This window comes from Artemia franciscana, chromosome 12, assembly GCF_032884065.1.
Source record: "Artemia franciscana chromosome 12, ASM3288406v1, whole genome shotgun sequence".
In the NCBI taxonomy this organism is placed as follows: domain Eukaryota; kingdom Metazoa; phylum Arthropoda; class Branchiopoda; order Anostraca; family Artemiidae; genus Artemia; species Artemia franciscana.
In genome coordinates this window covers 26,935,521-26,956,571 of record NC_088874.1, presented here as the reverse complement: position 1 = coordinate 26,956,571, position 21,051 = coordinate 26,935,521, and the positions used below count along the sequence as shown (strand labels likewise).

Genomic DNA, 21,051 nt, shown 5'->3' with positions numbered 1-21,051 from the left:
AGTGAACCACAAACGTACCGAGGTTTACTTACAACCTCCTAGACTTACAACCGTATTTCACTTACAAACGTGTTGATTGTAAGACAATATTTAAGATAGGATTCAATAAGGGAACGATACAAGATTTCAAGAATGGAAAAACAAAGCACGTGATTCAATTAATAAAGGCATCCCAAATTAAGAGCAAGCTTCAGACTCAAATAATCAGAGTGTTTGCGAAAAGACAACATCTCATCTATAATCATCCCAAGGTACCTAAATAACCTAACCCTTTTTATCCTATTTTTACCACAACTTAGTCCCTTTAATCTTATCTTATCAAGTTTTAAGCTACCAAAAAACATGAGCTCAGCTTTTTGATAAGTGTTAAGCCAGATAGTTACAAGAAGACCATGTATTAAAGGAATTCAATGTTACCACTATATTTTTTTCTACACCCTCCGAAGAATTTCCCACTTCCCTTAAATATTTCCTTACGACATCCTCCCACTCCGTTAGGGGGCAACTTGCCCTCGAATCTTTGTTTGGCCCTAGAAGGTTCCCTAACAAGGACGATTTTTGGCAATCTGCCATCCTTCATTAGCAGAATGTGCCCTAGCCATCTCAACCTTTCTCCCACTATAGCCCTAGACAGAGGGATTGACTCATATTTTCCGTAAATCTTACTATTTGAGATACGGTCAGTCAATTGGGTACCCAAAACAATCCGTAGGCTATTTCTATGGAAAATATCAAGCAAATCCTCCACCGTTTTTCGGTGCACCCACGTTTCAGAGCCAATCTTGACCCCTTTAGCCACTGTAGATTTCAATATTCTAATATTGATGCGCACTTATCTTCCTGTTCTTACAAGCTTTTTTCAACTGTGAAAAAACAGTCTGAGCCTTGGCTATCTACTTTTTAAATCTTTACTGCATCCACCGCCTTTCTTGTTGACTGAGATCGACATAATATCGAATGATACCTATTTCAAAGGGCAACACTACCTCTCAATTCATCGTAGTCTAAGCTCCTGATTCGGTCGTCTCCCAGGTGATCATCAAAGATTTTAGGCCAGTTTTGATGATCTCAGCGGTATCATAGGTGTTAGGCTTTCTGTAACTTCCATTTATTGTCATAGCACCTAACAGCATATTCTTAAATATGTTGCATAATATATTTCAAACATAATATAAATATATTAGCAATTCTACAAGGAGAATTTAATCAAAGTTTTTAAAACAAAGTTTATCAGTTCTTTCGGTATTTCATTAACCGTTTTGGTATTTCATATTTTTCGTTTTTTTATTTTTATTTTTTTTACCAGGTGCAGTTGGATAATAATCCCATTTTTTTTTAAAGAACGTATTTCCTTCACTTAATTTCTTTTATGAATTTTATAGAATCATACACAGGAAGGCCACATATCTTCAGAGATAGCCCACATACAGGGGTAGGATGGAGGGGAGGGATCCTGATTATTTCAATAGCTAAGAATGACAACCTGTGAAATGAATATTGTCTATTTTCGCAACGCTAACAAAAAGAATATAGTACCTCCAGTCAATATTAAGAATTAAGCTCAACAGCTTTGTCACATATTATAATTGGACAAATAGTGCCAATTTTATTTCTCTCCAATTCAAGGAGCTTTAGCTAAAACTAATTATGCAGTATTTTGCCTATTGTAGCACAGTCGACTAATCTCTGTTTGACAATACGAGGGCTGGGGTTCGATCCCAGCTGGCACAGGACTAACACAAGGGCCTTTCAAACAGCTCATGGTAACGAACTGCACGTAAGCAGATACAAGGCTCAAAAGTAATAGAAACTCTCAAATACGGAATTTCGATATCAATAGATGTATCAAAGAAGTTGGCTTATTATGCTGATTCCGAATATATGAGATTCATCAGGTTTAGTCTTACCCATCAAAAACTACGAGTCTGAGAAAGTTTGCCTGACTTTCAAAAAAAGGAGAGAAACACCCCCTAAATGTCAAGAAATTTTTAAGAAAATCACACCATCAAATTCAGCGCATCAGCGAATCCTGATGTAGAGGTTTCAAGCTCCCATCTTAAAAATATGGAGTTTTGCATTTATTGCCAAAAGAATGACCACGGATGCGTGTTTATTTGTTGGTTTGTTTGTTAGGGGTGATCGTATAGAACCAATGGTCCTAAATATCGGTAGAAAACTCATTCAAATGGAAACTAAAAGTCCTAGTGTCCTTTTTAAGCGACCAAAAAGATTAGACGGCATTTACCCCCCTACTCTCTCACACCCATTGTTTTCCCTAAGATGCCCGATATAAGTTTTGAGATAGCCGTATTGTTCAGCATAGTTGAAAGGTCCAATAAATTATACCTTTGGAAATAACAAGACCCCCCCCCCCACAGATCCTGGGGAAAGGTATTAAGTTATGAAATTTGCCCATCGTTTCCGTATAAAACTTGTTATTAGAAGTTTACAGACATTTTCGGGGGGGGGGTGAATTTTCTGATGGAAGATTTTCCACGGAGGGAATCTTCCATGGATTCTAGGGTAAATTTTCATCAGGATTGAATTGTCTTGAGGATCTTTCCGTAGAGAGGGAGCTGGATTTCCTGACATTATTAAAAAACTATCAGAAATAGAAAAAACAAAACAAAAACAAACAAATTTTTTCTACTGCGAGTGAGGAGCAACATTAAAACTTAAACAAACAGAAATTATCCTGTATCAATGAGGTTTTCCCTCTCCTTAATACCCCACTCTTTACGCTAAAGTTTGACTTTCTGTTCCAATTCTATAAGAAAAACTCAAGGTCACAAACACAAGGTGAAACACAAGGGTCGTTTAGCTAGAACAATAAGAAGCTTTTTTAAAAGGACTAAATTTTTTCATTTATGCGGTCAAAAAGCGTCGTTAATCCATAGATTATTTGCTTTTTTTCGATTCTGAAACTAAATTTTATCTTAGATACTAAACATTTGCATTGAGCTAAAAAAAAAAAAAATCTACAATTCCACTTCCATGCCGCTTCGCATAAAGAGGCTTAATTTAATTTTTGGGCCAAATGAATTAGGGTAACCAATCCAGACAAGCTTTCCTTAGCATTTCCCAGACAAGCAGTTGAGCTTGGTGAATGACAATTTCGGGGGGTTTTCAAGACTTCATATTTGACCTTATTCCTGACAGTTTGTACTACTTTGTACAAAATATCAAAGAAATTTTACCCGCAAAACCACTGTTTACCCTAGAAAGTAGCATCTCCCGTTTTCAGAAGTGCATTTGCTTCCTAGGAACAAAATGGCTACTATTTTATCCACCAAAGAGTTATGTTACGAGGTCCCCCACCAAAGAGAATAAATGCTAGGGGCAAATTCCCCTTTCCGCATTGGCCTGGAGAAGTGGTTATGCCACTTAAACAAGAACTATAATCAATAGCAGGCATATCAAACTTTTTCGAAATGAAGGGCTAGAATCAGTACGTAAAATCAAGCCACAAAAAAGGAAAAACGAAAAAGATACGATAAACATGAAGGAGTGAAAATCGGTATTTCTCTGGTTTTATTTTTTTTCAGAGAAACTTTTTTAAAAATTAATTTCTATTCACAATCTTAAAGAGGAGAATCTTAAACTGTTAAATGATGAGTTAAAAAAAAGTTTCTTGAAACAGTATTCTAGAAAATGAAGATGTGAACGTAAGTTTTGAAATTTTCCACAATGCGTTTGTAGCTGCATATAAAACATGCTGTTTTAAAGAGAAAGCAAGAAACCCTGGAAGAAAAAATACACCAATATGTCCATGGGTTACCGAAAGCTTACTCGTGTCCATAAATAAAAAAAAAACAAGTTATGGGTAAATTACAAAAACTACCAGAACCGAAAAAACCTAGAGAGATATGAGACGTATAAGAAATACCTTCATTCAGTTCTGAGGAAAGCAAAAAGAGATTATGTAAATAACAAAATATCGGAAAGTGGTAAAGATGGACGAAAAGTCTGGAAGGTCATTTAATTCGATTTTGCGACCAAATGACAAGAGAGCAGAATTGCCTTCCGGACTTTTTGTCAACGGAAAGGCTGTTACGGAACCCACTCATGTTGCAAAAAAACTCAGTATATTTTTCGCAGGGATAGGAGGAATAACATTTAATTCTGCGAGAAGTCCCCTGAAACCCTACAAGCATTACCTTGGCTCAGCATGCACCAAATCAATGGCAATAATTCCTGTGACATCAACTGAAGTAGAGATAATTGTGATTTGACTGGATACACACTAAAGCCGTGAAAGTAGTCCTCCCTTCTATCCTAGAGCCATTAACTTATTTGATAAAACTGTCTCTAAGAAGTGGTGTTTTTCCTTCGATACTAAAAAAAAGCAAGACTAATCCCTCTGCATAAAGTTGGCCCTCAGGATGATCCATCGAACTTCCGACCCATATCAATATTATCTATTTTTTCAAAAATTTTAGAAAAACCCTTGCCAAGACTACTTTACCAGTTTCTCGAAAAAAGGATTTTTTTAATAGTCGTCAGTTCGGCTTAGGACATGGTCATTCAATAAAAGACGCTCTGGCATTTTTAAGCTTATTCATCAACAGGGCACTTGACTCAGGTCTTCTGCCAGCTGCTATATTGATTGACATCAAGAAAGCATCTGATCGTATGGATCATACAATCTTACTGGGAAAGCTGCAACATATTGGAGTGAGAGGGATAGCCCTTCAATGGTTTGAATCTTACCCTCAAAATAGGTGCATCTACATTGGTGACGACCCGAAGAACAACACTACTGTGAAATTTGGTATGCCCCAAGGATCGATCCTCAGTCCTCTTTTGTTTTAAGTCCATATAAATGACCTAACTCGTATCCTTAACCAAAATCATGAAGATCCAAAATGCTATAGCCTATGCTTTGCTAAAAATCTGAGGACATTACTAACAAGCAAGATGAGTTGATAGCTTTCACTGACGACACTACAATGACCTGCTGTGGACTCTATATGCCTCCACTCCAGCGGAAGCTTGAAAACATCATGGAAGAGAGTTATCTTTGGATGAATGCCAACAAACTTGTCATCAGCGTCGAAAAATCTTGAATTCTATTATTTTCTAGGGTAGGAACCCCTCATTCGGAAATAGCAGAAATTGTGACGTCTCGTGGAAAGGTTCAACGACCAGCAAATGGATGTGCAAAATGTTTAGGAGTAATAGTGAATGAAAACCTTTCTTTCCTTCCTCACATCCATACTGTAGAATTAAAGCTTTCAAGGAATCTTAGTATCATGAAGAAACTGAAGCACACATTCCCACGTAAAACCTTTACCCTTCTCTACAATGCACTCATTAAAACCCGCTTACGGTATTGTGCAATGGTATGGCAGTCGACGTTCAAATCCCATCTGAAAAAACTGGATTCCATTCACAAGAATTCCTTGAAGATCATCAAACACACAGAAGATTATCCCTCGCTGAAATCGCTGTTTATGCTTTCTTGCTTGGTTTTTGCTTTCAGATTCCTCTCCGGCTTGCTTCCACCGCCTCTTAGGAGTCTATTCTGTTTGGTAGTCGGAGGGCATCTTCCAATTACAAGACTATCTACACAGATCCGTATTCGACATACGCCAACAGTGAGGTCGGATTTTTCGCCTTACATCGTCTGCGCTAAGGCTTACAATACCTACCGCTTGAACTGAAAGGTAGGAGCTCCCTTGGTTCTTTCAAAAAGAGAATAAAAATTATCTTGTTTTTGAATTAGTCTAAATTGAATAAAAAATCTAAATAGAAAAGTGATTTTTAGCCATTATTGGGTATTTTTGTGTGTGTGTGGGGATTGGAGTGGTTTGCTCCTGGATGAAAAGGTGGGGACTTGTAAGGATGTTTTTGTTGGTAGGGGCCATGGTTGTATCGAGAAGTGGAGGGAGAGCCATAGTGCGTATTTATTTTTGATGTGATAAGGGACTCATCATAAGATGAGAGATTATGTATGTTATGACTGTTATAATATTTTTTTTAATAAACCCGAATGAACTGAACTGAACTGAGGTATCTTTATTTTACGAATAGGTGACCGGATCTTAATGAAACTTGATATACAGAAAGATTTTATGTCTCAGATGCTCCATTTTCAATTCAAATTGGATCTGGGGGCATAGGGGTTTGTAGGGGGAGACAATCTTGGAAAACCCTTGGAGTGGAGAGATTGGGATGCAACTTGACGGGAAGAATAAGCACAAGTTCTAGATACGTGATTGACATAATTGGAACGGATCCAGTCTCTTTTGGGGGAGTTGAGCGGGGGGGGGGGGGGGTTAATTCAGAAAAATTAGAAAAATTTAACTATTTTTAACTTAAGAACGGATGACCGGATCTTGACGAAATTTGATATTTGGAAGGAACTCATGTCTCAGAGTTCTTATTTTAAATCTCGACCAGATCTGGTGACATTAGGGGGAGTTGGAGGGGGAAACCTTAAATCTTGGAAAACACTTTGAGTGGATGAAACTTGGTGGGTAGAATAAGCAAATGTCGTAGATACATGATTGACGTAACCGAACTGGATCCACTCTATTTGGGGGATTAGGGGGGGGGGTCCAGTCCTTTCGGGAGCTTGGTGCTTCTGGACGTACTAGGACGACGAAAATTGGTAAGCGTGTCCGGGACCCGTACAAATTGACTTGATAAAGTCGTTTTGCCCGATTCGACCATCTGGGGGGCTGAAGGGAGAGGAAAAATTAGAAAAAAATGAGGTATTTTTAACTTACGAGTGGGTGATGGGATCTTAATAAATTTCGATATTTAGAAGGACTTCGTGTCTCAGAGCTCTTATTTTAAATCCCGACCGGCATTAAGCCTCTGATTTTTCTTTTAAATCAATCTATTGATTCCTAGAATTCATAGCGGTAAGATTTGGTTAGACGTGAATAAGCTAAGAGATTCTTTCATAATACTGATCTACTAAGTAAATCACTATATTTTAGATACATTTAGAATTTCTACAACCGAGCCTGAAAGAATAAAAAAAAGCCGAAGAAGAGTGGTTCCTCTTTGTTACCCCATGCTTGAAATAGCGAGTCTCATTTTTATATATTTTAACTAGTTTTTAGTCTCAGACCATATATCATAGCTTTTCAAAAGCAAAAACAAATCCTGCAAAATCGCATTAATTATCAACAACAATCTCAGAGTGAGTAAGAACTTGCAGAGAAGGGGGATGGGCTGGGGTTGGCCTTCCTAAATTCTTAAGATTTTTTAAACACTTGCAGATGCATCACATATGCGGAGAAATCTCTATATTACTGGTCACCACGACCTCCAGAGAATTCGGAGAGACCTTTGTCAAGACGTTTGTTTAATTTGTCAACTTTCAACTTCAACTTCAACTTTTTCTTTATTCAACTCAAAAAATACACAAACAATATTATGCCCCAACAGAGAGCAGAGCTCGTAAGGCTGGGACAGTGCAAAAACATAAGAATAACATCAACATCTCATCGTAATAATGATTTCAAAATATAATACGGTAGAAGACACATAAAATAGAAAAAAAAACTCATAAAAGATAAGTAAATATATAAATATCAGGCAGGAGGGGCGTGGGAGGCCGTCCCAGACACAGGGACACAAAAACAAACACACAAATAAGAAGATCAAATAATTTAAATTTCCATCATCAGTGGTGAATAATCAAAATTTTAGCAAACAATCTTTAATATTTGCTTTTTTAAATTTAGCTTTTTCAAGTTTCCATTAATCGAGCAACTCTCCTCGTCCAGAAAAACCCACCCTGACGAAAATTATCTGCCATGTCATGGAGAAGCTTATTGTTCAGCTAATTACAATACTAGGCTATAGTTTTGACTTATTTGTTAAATGCGTGGGGTATACCACAGCTCTATTCCACAAAAAAATTCGCAAGAAAGAACCGATCAGGTTTCGTATTCTTTTTACTGGCTCAAAATTTAACACAACAACAACGGGTAAAAAGGCAGCGCTTCATGGCTTTCCTTTCTGAAATATACTTGAAGAATAATATGAATAGCTTACGAAAATACGGGTAGATAAAAAAAAATAAACCCACGGAGCTCAAGCCCATTTTATAACACGGGAGTATAGGAGAACATTACCTCTTTGTTTTCGGGTTTATTACGAATCGTCTTTACAGAAGCAGAAAAAACGGCCCAACAGAGAACTTTACAGGAAACACAATTGGAGATGAAATGTTCCAGTACTTCTAGCGCAAAAGTCCCGTCATTTTATAATAATGTTGTTTTTAAGTAAGCATTAATTGCCAAACCAATGGCGTCAATTCATGGAAATTAGGAAGCAGGGGCGGGGGCAACTATTTTCCATGCTCTAAGGCAGGAACAATTTTGCTTTTCTTGAAATTTTTCTATGAAAATACCAAAAAATACCATTTTATTTGGTCTCTATTAGTAAAATCTGAAAAATTTCGAAAATCTTAAGAGGGAAATTTTTAACAGAGCAAAAAGTCTTCTGCCTCCCCCTCCCCGACTGACACCAATAAGTCAAGCAAAAAGATTTTTAAAAAATTACCTTTTAGTGTAGAATCGGCACTACCACTAACTAACAGTCTAGAATCTGCAGACCATGCAATTTGATATACGGACTGCACATGACCCCGCAGGGAAGATAGGAATCTGAAACAAGGGAGATTTAGAAAAAGAACACAAATAAACGATGACCCAATGAAGAGCAAAAATATGTTCTTCATTTAGAACATGACGGTATCCAGGGGGAGGGGCACCCAGTTTGAACCCTTCACCCCTGAAATTTTGTCCCCTCCCCAACCAAAAAAGTAACAGAAATACATGTAAACAAATTTTTGCATTCAGAAACCTTGATAATCACTAATATTTTTTTCATAAAACCATCCACTCCCTTAACCTTTTTAACCCCCCTCCCCAAACAAAAATTTGGATAAGGCCCTGGTTTAGAAACAAAATTGATGTACCACTATTGAATTTTTTCTTAGATTTTACTGCTTAAATTTGCACTTAATGATATCCTTTGAAAATAAGTACCCGGGTTTCGTCCTGTGGTGGCGCAGTGGATTTGACCTTAGCTTGGTAATACGGGACCCAGAGATCGAATCACGCTGCAGAAATGCACTGCAGGGCCGACGCAGGGACCTTAGTAGTCAAGAAGTGTCGTTAATTCTTAAATAATAAATAAATTTGAAAATAAGCAATAACGGCAAGAAAAAAATATTTTGGCTTTTAGATATTAACTATTTTCGTAAGCCAGTTTGATAAAATTAACAGCAGATTTACTCAAGTCCATTTTCAACACGCAAACAAACAAGCAGAAACCAAAAAAATTCTTGATATTTCTCCATAAAACTACTAGAATAGTAATAGGAAAACTAGCAATCTATTTTCTTTTTAGATTTTTTCGCGTCTTTCTTTTTTTGTTATATACATAGTCAGCTCTAACAGCTCATATACAACCTGGGACGTACACAAGAGAAGGGACCTTCAGGGAATTGTTCCCTGATATCTCGGTAGTTTATGATTTTCCCTATTTTTTCTTATGTCCACTCTGCTATCTGATTTTTCGTTTTCAAGTTTGTGTCCCCCCCTCTGATTTTTTTTGGGACGTGGCTCTATGTAACCCAGCTTTTTAGATAAGGATGGTAGTTTTAGCTATAATGTTTTTGTTATATTACGGCAAATTTTTTACGTTTTATTACATTATTTAGAAAATTCTATCATCAGCTAGAATTTTGCATTAATATAATTTTGCATATTTGGTATTTGGCATACAACGTCAACTTTCCAAGGATTAATTCCAAGAAATCCAGAAGAGATACAAAATGTTCTAAATATGAGAACGATGTAACACTGTTCTGAAAAAAGCTTCATTTCCAAGATAGGAAAGCTTTTTTTGACTGCATGTAGCCTATAACATTACGACAAAAGCAGTTTTTTTTTGGAAAACTGCAGGAAATTTTACAAATTCACTAGAAATTTTCTGCCAGTAGTGGAGGCCCAATCTATTTGAGGAAGCCCATAGCCATTACTCTTTTCTTCCTTAATGGTTTAAGGTCACAAAGAAATTTAACGGCGATTCTCTCAATAGGCAGGTGTTATTAATTTGCCTCAAGATGCAAATATTTACGTAATAGGGGATGTTTTCTTCAAGATGCAGGTGTGTCCTACATGATAGGAGATTGTTTTCTTTCATTTTTGGGTGATATGAGATTGTTTACCTATATTGAGAATGACGTAATTTTGGGTAACGTGTTTCAATTTAGAATGACTTGATCTCGCGTGAGTTATTTTTTCAGAACCCGTAGGGAACTCCCAGTTGTAACTGAAGACGGCACACACGCGGGTCTTACGTAATGGCGGCGCATATGTGACTGTTACGTAATGATGGTAAACACGTGGGATATTACGTTATACTTTAAGAGATTTTTTTCTTCAAGATTTTTATTTTCTTCAAGGTGTTTTCTTTTTCCTTTTTTTCTTCAAGGCGTTTTTACTTTCAAGACGTTGTTTTGTTTTAAGCTTTTATCCTTTGAGATTTCTTTTTCTTCAAGATTTCATTTTGTTCCAGATTTTTTTCCTCAACGAACCTTTATAATCCAAAGATTTTGGTCGCTAGAGGAATCGAATGTAAGACAAGAGATTTCCTCCCATGGAACTACCTTGGTTACCTGAACCAACAAGAAATTGATGCTATTATGTATTGGAAAATAGATTATAAAAAAAATATTCTCCGCACAGAGAATTCACTGCACACTTTCTGAATCAACAAGCGTGTTTCCAATCCATTCCCCTTGAGTGCACGCAAGCATCCCAAAGCTATTTTGATCTATTAGACGCACCTACTTGCTAAATTGTATTAATTTTTTAACAGGAGCTAGACATTACTCTGTCTTGATTCTCAAATGGCTTTGTAAAACAGACATTTTATTGTACATACGTGTTTTTCGTCCAACCGAGGATTGGCAACATAAATACTGAGATATTCACCATAAGTCATAAGAAATACAACACTGCACGAAAGCCAAAACTTTTAATCAATAAATCTAGACCCATCGAGTGGATGGGGAGGGCTATTAGAGGTAAATTCAAGGGGACAAAAGACATGAAACTTAAGTCCAAATTTTATTCATTCTTTGTTGGTAATATTCTCTGTCAATTCCCGACCTGTGGCAAACTATGGCTCGCAAATGGCACCCTCTGGCGCGTATTACCTCACCTAAAGCATTTTCCGACATTTTCCTACAAAAATCACCGTTTACATTAAAATCAATTATTTAAACTTAGAATTCCCAATAGCGTTTCTTCTGAAGACTCCTGACAATTGATGTCAGCGTGGCACTCAAACGCTGACATGACAACCAGTGGCGTGCATTATCCCACCTAATACATTTTCCGAAACGTCTACACAACAATCGATCATTTAACCTTAAAGGAAAATTCCCAATAACGTTTCTTGCATTGAATTCTAGCAATTGACGCCGGCGTGGCACTCAAGAGCTGCCATATGGTACCCTCTGGCGTACATTATCATACTTGAAGTATTTTCCTACTAAAATCATAGAATTTGATAATTTAAACTTATAGGAAAATTCCCAGTAGCTTTTTTTCGGATGATTCGTAGCAATTGACGCCAGCGTGGCCCTCAATGGATGGCATATGACACCCTCTGGCATGAACTAGCACACCTAATGGTGCGCCATCAAACCTAACCTACCGTGTGTAGGTTAGGTTAGCTTAACCTAACCTAGCAGCATGTAAGAACAGGGCTGAATCCACTGACTCTGAGTGTTTGTGTGCTTGTTTTTGTCTCTCTGATCATACCTCTTTGTCTGACTGTGTCTTTGCCTGTCTTTATTGATCTGACTTTGTGTGTTTGTGTGTGTGTGTGCGTGTGTGTATGAGTATGTTTTTGTCTCTCGTTCACGGTGCTCAATCAATGGAAAAAATAATCAACCAAATAACAAGTTTCTCGAAGAAAACATTAATATACAATAAGATTCAGGAAGAAAAACCAAAATCCAACATGTTTCATGAAGTAAAGAAAATCAACATACAGCAAGTTTCACGAAGAGAAAAAAGAACATACAGCAAATTTCACTAAGAAAAGAACTTCACATCCAACAAATTTTACAAAGAGTATATCAACATATAGCAAGTTTCACGAAGAGAAAAATGAACATAAAACAAGTTTTACGAAGGTTAAATTCATCATATAACAAGTTTCACGAAGAAAAATCAAAATAGAACAAGTTTCATGAAGAAAAATAAAAATAGAACAAATTTTTACGCAAAAAAATTAGCGTGTAACAAGTTTCAGGAAGAGATAGATCACCATAAAAAAGTTCCCGGAAAAAATTACAAACAAATCAACATAATTAAGTTTCTTGAAAGAAAAAAAATTAGCATGCAACAAATTTCACGAAGAAAAACGACATACGATAAGTTTCACTTATAACAAATCAAAATACAGCATGTTTCACGATGAAAAAAAAGTTTCAAGAGGCATAAACCCGTAAATAAGAAGTTCCACGAAGAGAAAATCAACATAAGAGAAGTTTCACTAAAAAAACAGCATACCACAAGTTTCAAGAAGACAAATATCAACATGTAATAAGTTTCAAAATCACCATACAACAATTTTCACAAAGAAAAAAAAAATCAACATACAACACGTTTCACGAACAAAAAGCCAATATACAACAAGTTTCAGAAAGAAAAATAAAAATTCAACAAGTTTCATGAAGAAAAACAAATCACAATACAGAAAGTTTCACAAAAAAACCCACTTGCAACATGTTTCATGAAAAAAAATCAACATAGAACAAGCTTCGTGAAGACAAGAACCAACATAATGCAAATTTCACGAACAAAAAATCCACAGGCAACAAGTTCCACTAATAAAACCGGTTTCACGAGGAGAAAAATCAACGTACAAGTTTCGCAAAAAGATAAATCTACATGCAGCAAGTTCCATGAAGAAGAAATAAAAATATAACAAGTTTTTCAGAAACATAAATCAACATTTGTTAATTTTTTCGAAGAAATAATCTACATACAACAAGTTTCACAAAAAAAAGAAAAATCAAGATACATTACATTTCACGAAGAAAAACTAATCAACATACTTTATGTTTCATGAGCAAAAACCCAAATAGTTTCACGAACGAAAAGTTCAACCTACAGCATATTTCATAAAGAAAAAACCAACAAATAACAAGTTTCACGAAGGAAAAAATCATGTTACATTAAATTTCACGAAAAAATAAAATCAACATGCTTTACGTTTCATAAGCAAAAATTCAGCATACAAAAAGTTTCACGAACAAAAAACAACATGCAACATGTTTTACGAAGAAATAAATCCACATACAACAAGTTTCACGAACAAAAATCACCATAAAACCAGTTATCAAAGAGAAAAAATTAACGTGCAACAGCTTCCACGAAGAAAAAATCAGCATGCAACAAGTTTCACGAAAAAAAAACACAAAAAAAACAAGTTTCACGAAGAAAAAATTAACAAACAACAATTTTCAAGAAGAAAAATCAGCATAAAATAAGTAAAAAGAAGAAAAAAAAAATCAACATACATTTTGTTTCATAGACAAAGAATCAGCATGCAAAAAGCTTCACGAACAAAACTAACCACCACGCATCATCTTTCACAAAGAAAAAAGGCAAGATACAGTAAGTTTAACAATGAAAAAATAATCAACATACAAAAAATTTCGCGAACAAAAAATCTACATACAACCAGTTTCGTGCAGAGAAAAATCACCTTAAAACAAGTTTCACGTAGAAAAAGAAATGTTAGTATATGTAGTAAAATGCCTCAGGTATGATAACGCATTCTAGAAGGGGCTATATGCCAGACGTTGAGATCCACGTTGCCTTCAATTGCTAGGATTTATAAGAAGAAACGCTATTGGAAATTTTCCTTCGAGTTTAAATGACCAGTTCAATTGTAAACGGTTAATTTTGTAGGAAAATGTCTCAAAATAGCTTAGGTGTGATTACGCACGCCAGAGGGGGCCATATTCCTGCCATTGAGTGCCACGCTGGCGTCAATTGCAAGAAATCATCGGAAGAAATGCTATTGTGAATTATCCTTTGAGTTTAAATGATCTATTCTAGTCTAAACGGTAACTTTTGTAGAAAAATGTCAGTAAATACTTTGGGTGTGATAATAAACGCCAAATAAACGCCAAAGGGTGCCATATTCCAGTCATAAAAATGCTCGATTCTAGTGTAAACGGTTAATTTTGTAGGAGAATGTATGAAAATACTTTAGGTGTAATAATGAACGCCAGATGGTGCCGTTTGCCAGCCATAGTGTGCCACAGGTCAGGGATTGACAGAAAATAATACTAACAAAGAATGAAAAAAGATGGAATTAAGTCATATGTCTTGTGACACCTTGAATTTACCTCTAACAGCTCATCCCCTCCTATCATGAATCTAGATTTATTGATTTAAAGTATTTGATTTCGTTCAGTATTATATTTTTGATGTTTTGGATATACTTTGGTGAATTTCTCATCATTTATGTTGACAAACCTTGACTGAACGACTTCCTAGTTGGAAATATTTCCTTCCTACGAGTATAATACGAATTTGAGCACTATAAGAGTAATTTGGTTCAATGATGTTTGTGAATTTGTTTATTAATAAAATTGGTATATACAACAAAATATCTGTGTCGTACAAAGCCATTTGAGAATCAATACAGAGTAATGTCTAGCTCACGTTAGAAAATTAATACAATGTAGCAAGCAGGTGCGTTTAATAGATCAAAAATAAATATCTTTAGGATACTTGCGTGCCCTCAAGGGGAATGGATTGGAAAGACGTGATCCATAGCTTGTTGATTCAGAAAGTATGCAGCGAATTCTCCGTACGGGGAATAAAACATTTTATAGAATCTATTTCTCAAGACAAGATAGGATCAATTCCTTGTCGGTCCAGATGTCCAAGGCAAAGCTCCATTGGGGAAAATCTCTGGTCTTACATTCGATTACTAAAGCGGACAAACATATTTGGATTTTAATTTTTCCTGAGAATAAAATCTTGAAGAAAAAGGGATCTTGAAGAAAAAAATCTTAAAACAAAACGCCTTGAAAGAAAAAACGCCTTGAAGAAAAAAAAGAAAACGCCTTGAAGAAAATAAAATCTTGAAGAAAAACATCTTTTAAAATATTATGTAATATCCCACGTGTTTACCGTCATTACATAACAGTCAAATATGCACCGCCAATACCCAAGACCCACGTGTGTGCCGTGCTTAGGGAACTGGGGGTTCCCCACGGGCCCTGAAGAAACAAGTGACATGATATTACGTCATTCTCAACATAGGCAAACAATCTCATTTTACATAATAATCAAAGAAAACAATCTCCTATTATGTAACAGACACCTATATCTCGAAGAAAACATTCCATATTGCGTAACGAACGCCTGCATATTGAAAAATTAATAACACCTGTGTCTTGAGGGAATCGCCGTTAAACTTCTTCGCGATCTTAAATCATTAAGGAAGAAAAGAATAGTGGCCATTGACGTTCTCAAATAGATTGGGCCTCCACCTACCCTGTTTTACGATTCCCATATTCAGAAAAACTTCAAGTATGCATCTCTATTAATTTGGAGCTAGTGACCGCTGTTCACGAGAGAAAAAAAAACGGTTGCCGGAGCTGTAGTGTCACTCCGCAACACGATTAGCAGATATTTTTTTGAACAGATGAAGGGAAACTCATCATTATCTATAGACACATATAAAGGTATATTATGGTTATCATAAGCAGAACATTATTTACATCCATTTTACTATTAACTGAAATTTTTTGTTTCATATTAACTAAAGTTCTATGTATCGAGACTCTGCAAATAATGCATTTTTGAAGGAAGCCATAAAATTAATTATAGTACCAAATGATGACTACATTTGGTAATCGTATTAAATAACCATCGAACCTTCTAAAAATTTAGACCAATCAGTGTATTAACAGTTTTTGGTTTGCTTTTAAACAAGAACCAACAACTAAAACTTAAGGAACAAGTGGGGGAAAACTTTACACCGTAGGAAAAAAAGTTAAATTGAATACAAGTTCAAACTCTAAAAATCTCTTCATTTTTTTTCAATTTTTCAATTTTTGTAAGTACAAAGGACACCAAGATATAAACATTTTTTGGCCCCCTCCTAGACCCGTTTTAGATCTATGCATACCTAAAAACCATACTTTCCTAATATTTCTTCTTAGAATCCATTCTAAAATTCTTTTGGTTGGTTAAAAAGTATGAAGATTTTAGGACAATATCACATTTTCACCAGTATTGCCTTGTGAACCGTAGAAACCGTGAATAAAAACTCAAAAACTCAAATGTTAATAATCTATTGATTCCAAAAGATAACTACCCCTTCGACCGAAGCTATATCTCCTGAAACTATTTGATATGTTTTTAGCCTATTTTTTGCTGATTTTTCACCCGCGTTTCGTTTTTTTTTTATTTAGCATTCGGTACTATCAAAAACAAAATAATTACACACGGAGGTCATTTTCTTTAAACATAAAATTCCTAATTTTTCGAATTCTTAAACGATGCAAATGGTGAAGTAAGTTCCCACTAAGCCATATAAAACAATCGGATTTAATATTAATTTTCCATGAAACTTTACATCTGACTTATTCTATAACCTGCTGAAAATTGACGGATTAAACATACTGAAATTCAAAACTGTGATACATTTTGAAACTTATTATCATTATTTATAATACAAATAATCTTCGCAAATAGTCAGCAAATAATCAGCCTCAAAGGAACGCAGAAAGAACATAGAAATAGATAGCTTTATTTTCACAGAATTCGAACTTCCTAGTCGCTATGCAAAAAAAACATCATATGAGAAAGATTTATCTTACATACTGTGAATTTTTACAACCAATTAAAGGAGATTTTTTTATTTATTTTATAACAGTTGACTTGCAAGATAAATAATAACGTGCTGTGAATTTTTATAACTTGTCAAAGTGGATTTTTTTCAAATTTGATCAATTGGGTTGTAAGATAAATACTTCGTGCTGTGATATTTACAGCCCATCAAAATGCAGTTATCAAAGGCGACATAAACAATTCATGCTGTGAATTTAAAATTTTTGAAATTTTATTACATTGTACTTCCAAGATGGACACTTCGTAAAACCCAGTTTTGTGACCCATCAAAGTCAATTTTGTTCAAAAAGTATTGCAGTTGGCTTGGAAGATTAATTCTTCTTTTATCAAACAGTTCATGGTAACGAACTGTTAGTAAGGAGCGAACAAGCTCAATAGTAACCGGAACTCTAAGAGACGGAATTTTGATACCAATTGATGCATCACAAGAATCAGCTTTTTATGCTGATTTTAAATACATAAGTTTCATCAAGTTTATTCTTACCCATCCAAAGTAACGAGCCGGAGAGAATTTGCATTATTTTCGAAAAAACGGGGAAAACACCCCCTAAAAGCCATAGAATCTCAATGAAAATACACCATCAGATTCAGCGTATCAGACAAGAACCCTACTGTAGAGGTTTCAAGCTTCTATCTGCAAAAATGTGGAATTTTGTATTTTTGCCAGAAGAATGGTCACGGATGCGTGTTTATTTATTTTTTTTCCCAGGGGTTCTGGCATCGACCCATCAGCTCTAGAATATCACGAGAGGGCTCCTTTGAACGATAATTAAAAGTCCGGGTGCCCTTTTTAAGTAAAAAAAAATGGAGAGCAACTGGACCCCCTCCCATGCTCATTTTTCCCCAAAGCCACCCGATAAAATTGTGAGATAGCTATATTGTTCAACATAGTCGAAAAATCTGATAGCTATGTCTTTGAGGATGACTTAATCCCTCACAGTCCCGGGGGGAAGGGGTGCAAGTTGTGAACTTTGCCCAATTTTAACATATAGCATTGGTTATTGGGAAATATACACACGTTTTCAGAGGGATTTTTTCTGGTTTGGAAAAGGTTACGTGGGAGGATAGGAATGTTTCATGGGGTAGGGCATTTTCCATGAAAGGGCGCCAGATTTCTCAGCACTATTTAGAAAACGATCAGAAATTAATCTAAAAAACAAACAAATTTTTTCAACTGAAAGTAAGGAGCAACATTAAAACTTCAAACAAACAGTAACTATTACGTATATGAGGGGAGTCGGCCCCTCGTCAATACCTCGTTCTTTTCGCTTAAGTTTTTTAGTACTTTCAAAAGAGCTTTTTATTCTAATTAAGCTCTTTATGATTCAAAGGGTATTCTTGAAGAATAGGAACAGTATTCGAACTTTAGCGTAAAGAGCGAGGTATCGACGAGTGGGCGAACCCTCTCGTATACGTAATGGTTTTTGCTCGTTTTAAGTTTTAATGTTGCTCCTAACTTTTAGTTGAAAAAGCATTTTTTTTTTTTAGTGAATCTTCTAAAGAGTTACCCCGTTTAAGGATAAACTTTGAGGAAATACGTCGTGCAAAATTTGCATACAAATTTCCGTCAGATTTAATGAAAACCAAGCCTATGTGTTTGAACAACTGATAGGTTCACTTATGTTTCAGAAGGATCAGAAGGCTGTCCCAAAGAGAAGAGGAGAAATTGCTTTCCTATCGTTCTGTGGTAAAAAGCCTACTTTAATTTCATTAGCTTACACAGATTTTCGTAAGCCAATCGCATCATTTCTTATTTCTGGAGAAGAAGAAAAGCATAGGCATAGATATCAAAAGATCAGATAAAATAAATCCTTACGGTGGTCTGAAAAGAAATAGAAGATATTCACATTTATCAAATCTAAAAATATTTTTGAATAATACATAATAAATGCTATTTTTTGCAAGCGTTGATGAATATTGGGGTATTTTAAGGTATCTTTCTTCCAATTTAAGCGTATTACTCATAAATATCGGTTAAATGATGTCAGTTGAGAGGAGGGCCTAGTTTTTTTTTGCCCCCCTAGAACTTGAAAAATACCTTTTTTAAGGTATTTTCATTGAAAATGTTTTTTTTTTGTGCTAATTTACCAGAAAATCGAAGAAAAAACGACAAGTTACGCCCCCCCCGCCAAGTTTGGTAAATTGATGCCAAAGTGTAGGTTCCATTACATCCTAGGCTAATATATCTCAGCTCCACTGATCTGGCACAACCTGTTTGTATACAGTACTTAGTTAAGGGAATGACAATACAAAAATCTATAAACACAATCACAGAATCCATTTCAGAATTTTCAGAAACATTTTCTTACAATGAGCATACTTATTATGAAATTGTTTTTATGAAATCTTATCTGAGCCAAGTAAAGATAGTTAATATTCTGCACTAACAAAATAAGCTATTAGACTGTAGCAACCGTTTGCTAACTTCCGAGAAAAATACAAAAATGGAAAACAGTCATAATAGAACTCTACATTCAACGATTTCATCAATCGACACAGTATAAATAATAATGATAGATGGTGAACTTAAAACAAAACAGGTTTTTTTCGCAGGGAATACGTTCTGATTTAGACAATCAAACTGTCTGAAAAGAGAGACATATTAAGAGAAAATAGATAATAAATAAAGAGGAAAAAAATAAAGAGAAAAAGATAATAAATATCATTATCTGAAAGAGGAAGGTCAAAAAGGGACCATACTTGCCCGTGAATCCGTCCCAGAGTTTGATGGATTTATCAAAACTGGCAGAAGCAATAATTCTAGAGTCTGGAGAGAATTTGACATCGTTCACCAATTGCTGATGCCCTGTCAAACGAGCTAAAAAGATATTTAAAAGAATCATAATTTAACAGTAATTCCAAGACAAAAGATGTTAAACTACTACTACTACTACTAATAACTCACTGCAGCACCAAGCCGCCTGAGGCCAACACAGCTACGCACGCTCCTCCTCCAACCTAATCTATTTAAAGCCTCCCTCTTTACACCCTCCCAGGAAGTTCCCATTTCCTTTAAATCCTTATTTATGACATCCTCCCAACCCAGACAAGGACGACCTGCTTTCCGTGTAGCCCCAGACGGTTGGCCAAAAAGGACAATCTTCGGTAATCTGTCATCCTTCATCCGTAGAACGTGGCCTAGCCATCTCAACCTTTCTTTCATTATAGCCCCAGAAAGCGGGATTAAACCACACTTTTCGTACAACCTACTGTTTGAAATACGGTCAGTCAGCCGGGTACCCAGAACAATCCGTAGGCAATTTCTCTGGAAAACATCTAGTAAATTTTCATCTGCTTTTTGGAGTGTCCATGCTTCAGAGCCATATTTGACCACTGTCATCACTGTAGCTTCCAATATTCTAATCTTGGTTTGTAGGCTTATCTTTCTATTCTTCCAAACTTTTTTTAACTGTGAAAAAACACCCTGAGCTTTAGCTATTCTACTTTTAACATCTTCACTACTCCCACCATCTTTACTAATAATACTACCAAGGTAACTGAAGCTCCCAACCTGATCAATCTTTTCGTTACCTAAGGTCACCTGTTCATCTTCACTTATTCCTAGCCTTAGTGACTTAGTCTTCTTAACATTAATTTTCAAGCCTATTTTAGCACCCTGAAATCGTAAAACCTCTAAAAATTCATTCATTTTGCTCAGACTTTCATCTAATATGCTTAAATCATCAGCATAATCTAAGTCCAGGAGCGTTCTTCCTCCCCATTTGATTCCATGGTCTCCAATTGCCTTTCCTGTGCTCCTTAAGACGAAGTCCATCAAAATGATCCATATAAAGGGGGATAGAACACAACCCTGCTTAACTCCTGATTTAATACAAAACCAGTTGCTAACCTCATTTCCTACCTTAACCGCAGCAGTATTATTCTCGTACATAGCGCAAATCACTTTAATGTATTTTTCTGGTATACCATATAACGATAAGACCTTTGTTAACGCTGTTCTATCAACAGAATCGAAAGCTTGCTCATAATCGATAAAACTAAGGACCAAAGGTCCTTAAACCTTAGCACAGATACAATAAATTCTAGGGTGCCAAAAATTAATGAGAAAAGTCGATCCCAATTAGTCAATGGTAGATTTAAAAAAATCAACTTCTGAAAACTT

The 21,051-nt window shown here is 35.6% G+C and overlaps 1 protein-coding gene across 2 annotated transcripts in view; it reads right to left on the bottom strand.

Moving 5' to 3' along the window:
* LOC136033931 (notchless protein homolog 1-like) overlaps positions 1 to 21,051 on the bottom strand; it is a 135,845-nt gene that overhangs the window by 7,357 nt on the left and 107,437 nt on the right. For both annotated transcript variants that reach the window (XM_065714947.1, XM_065714946.1), the window contains 2 exons: positions 19,629 to 19,746; positions 8,524 to 8,627 (listed from right to left, as the gene is read on the bottom strand). In XM_065714947.1, coding sequence (XP_065571019.1) covers positions 8,524 to 8,627; positions 19,629 to 19,746 — 222 coding nt within the window. The remainder of the gene's footprint in view (positions 1 to 8,523; positions 8,628 to 19,628; positions 19,747 to 21,051) is intronic.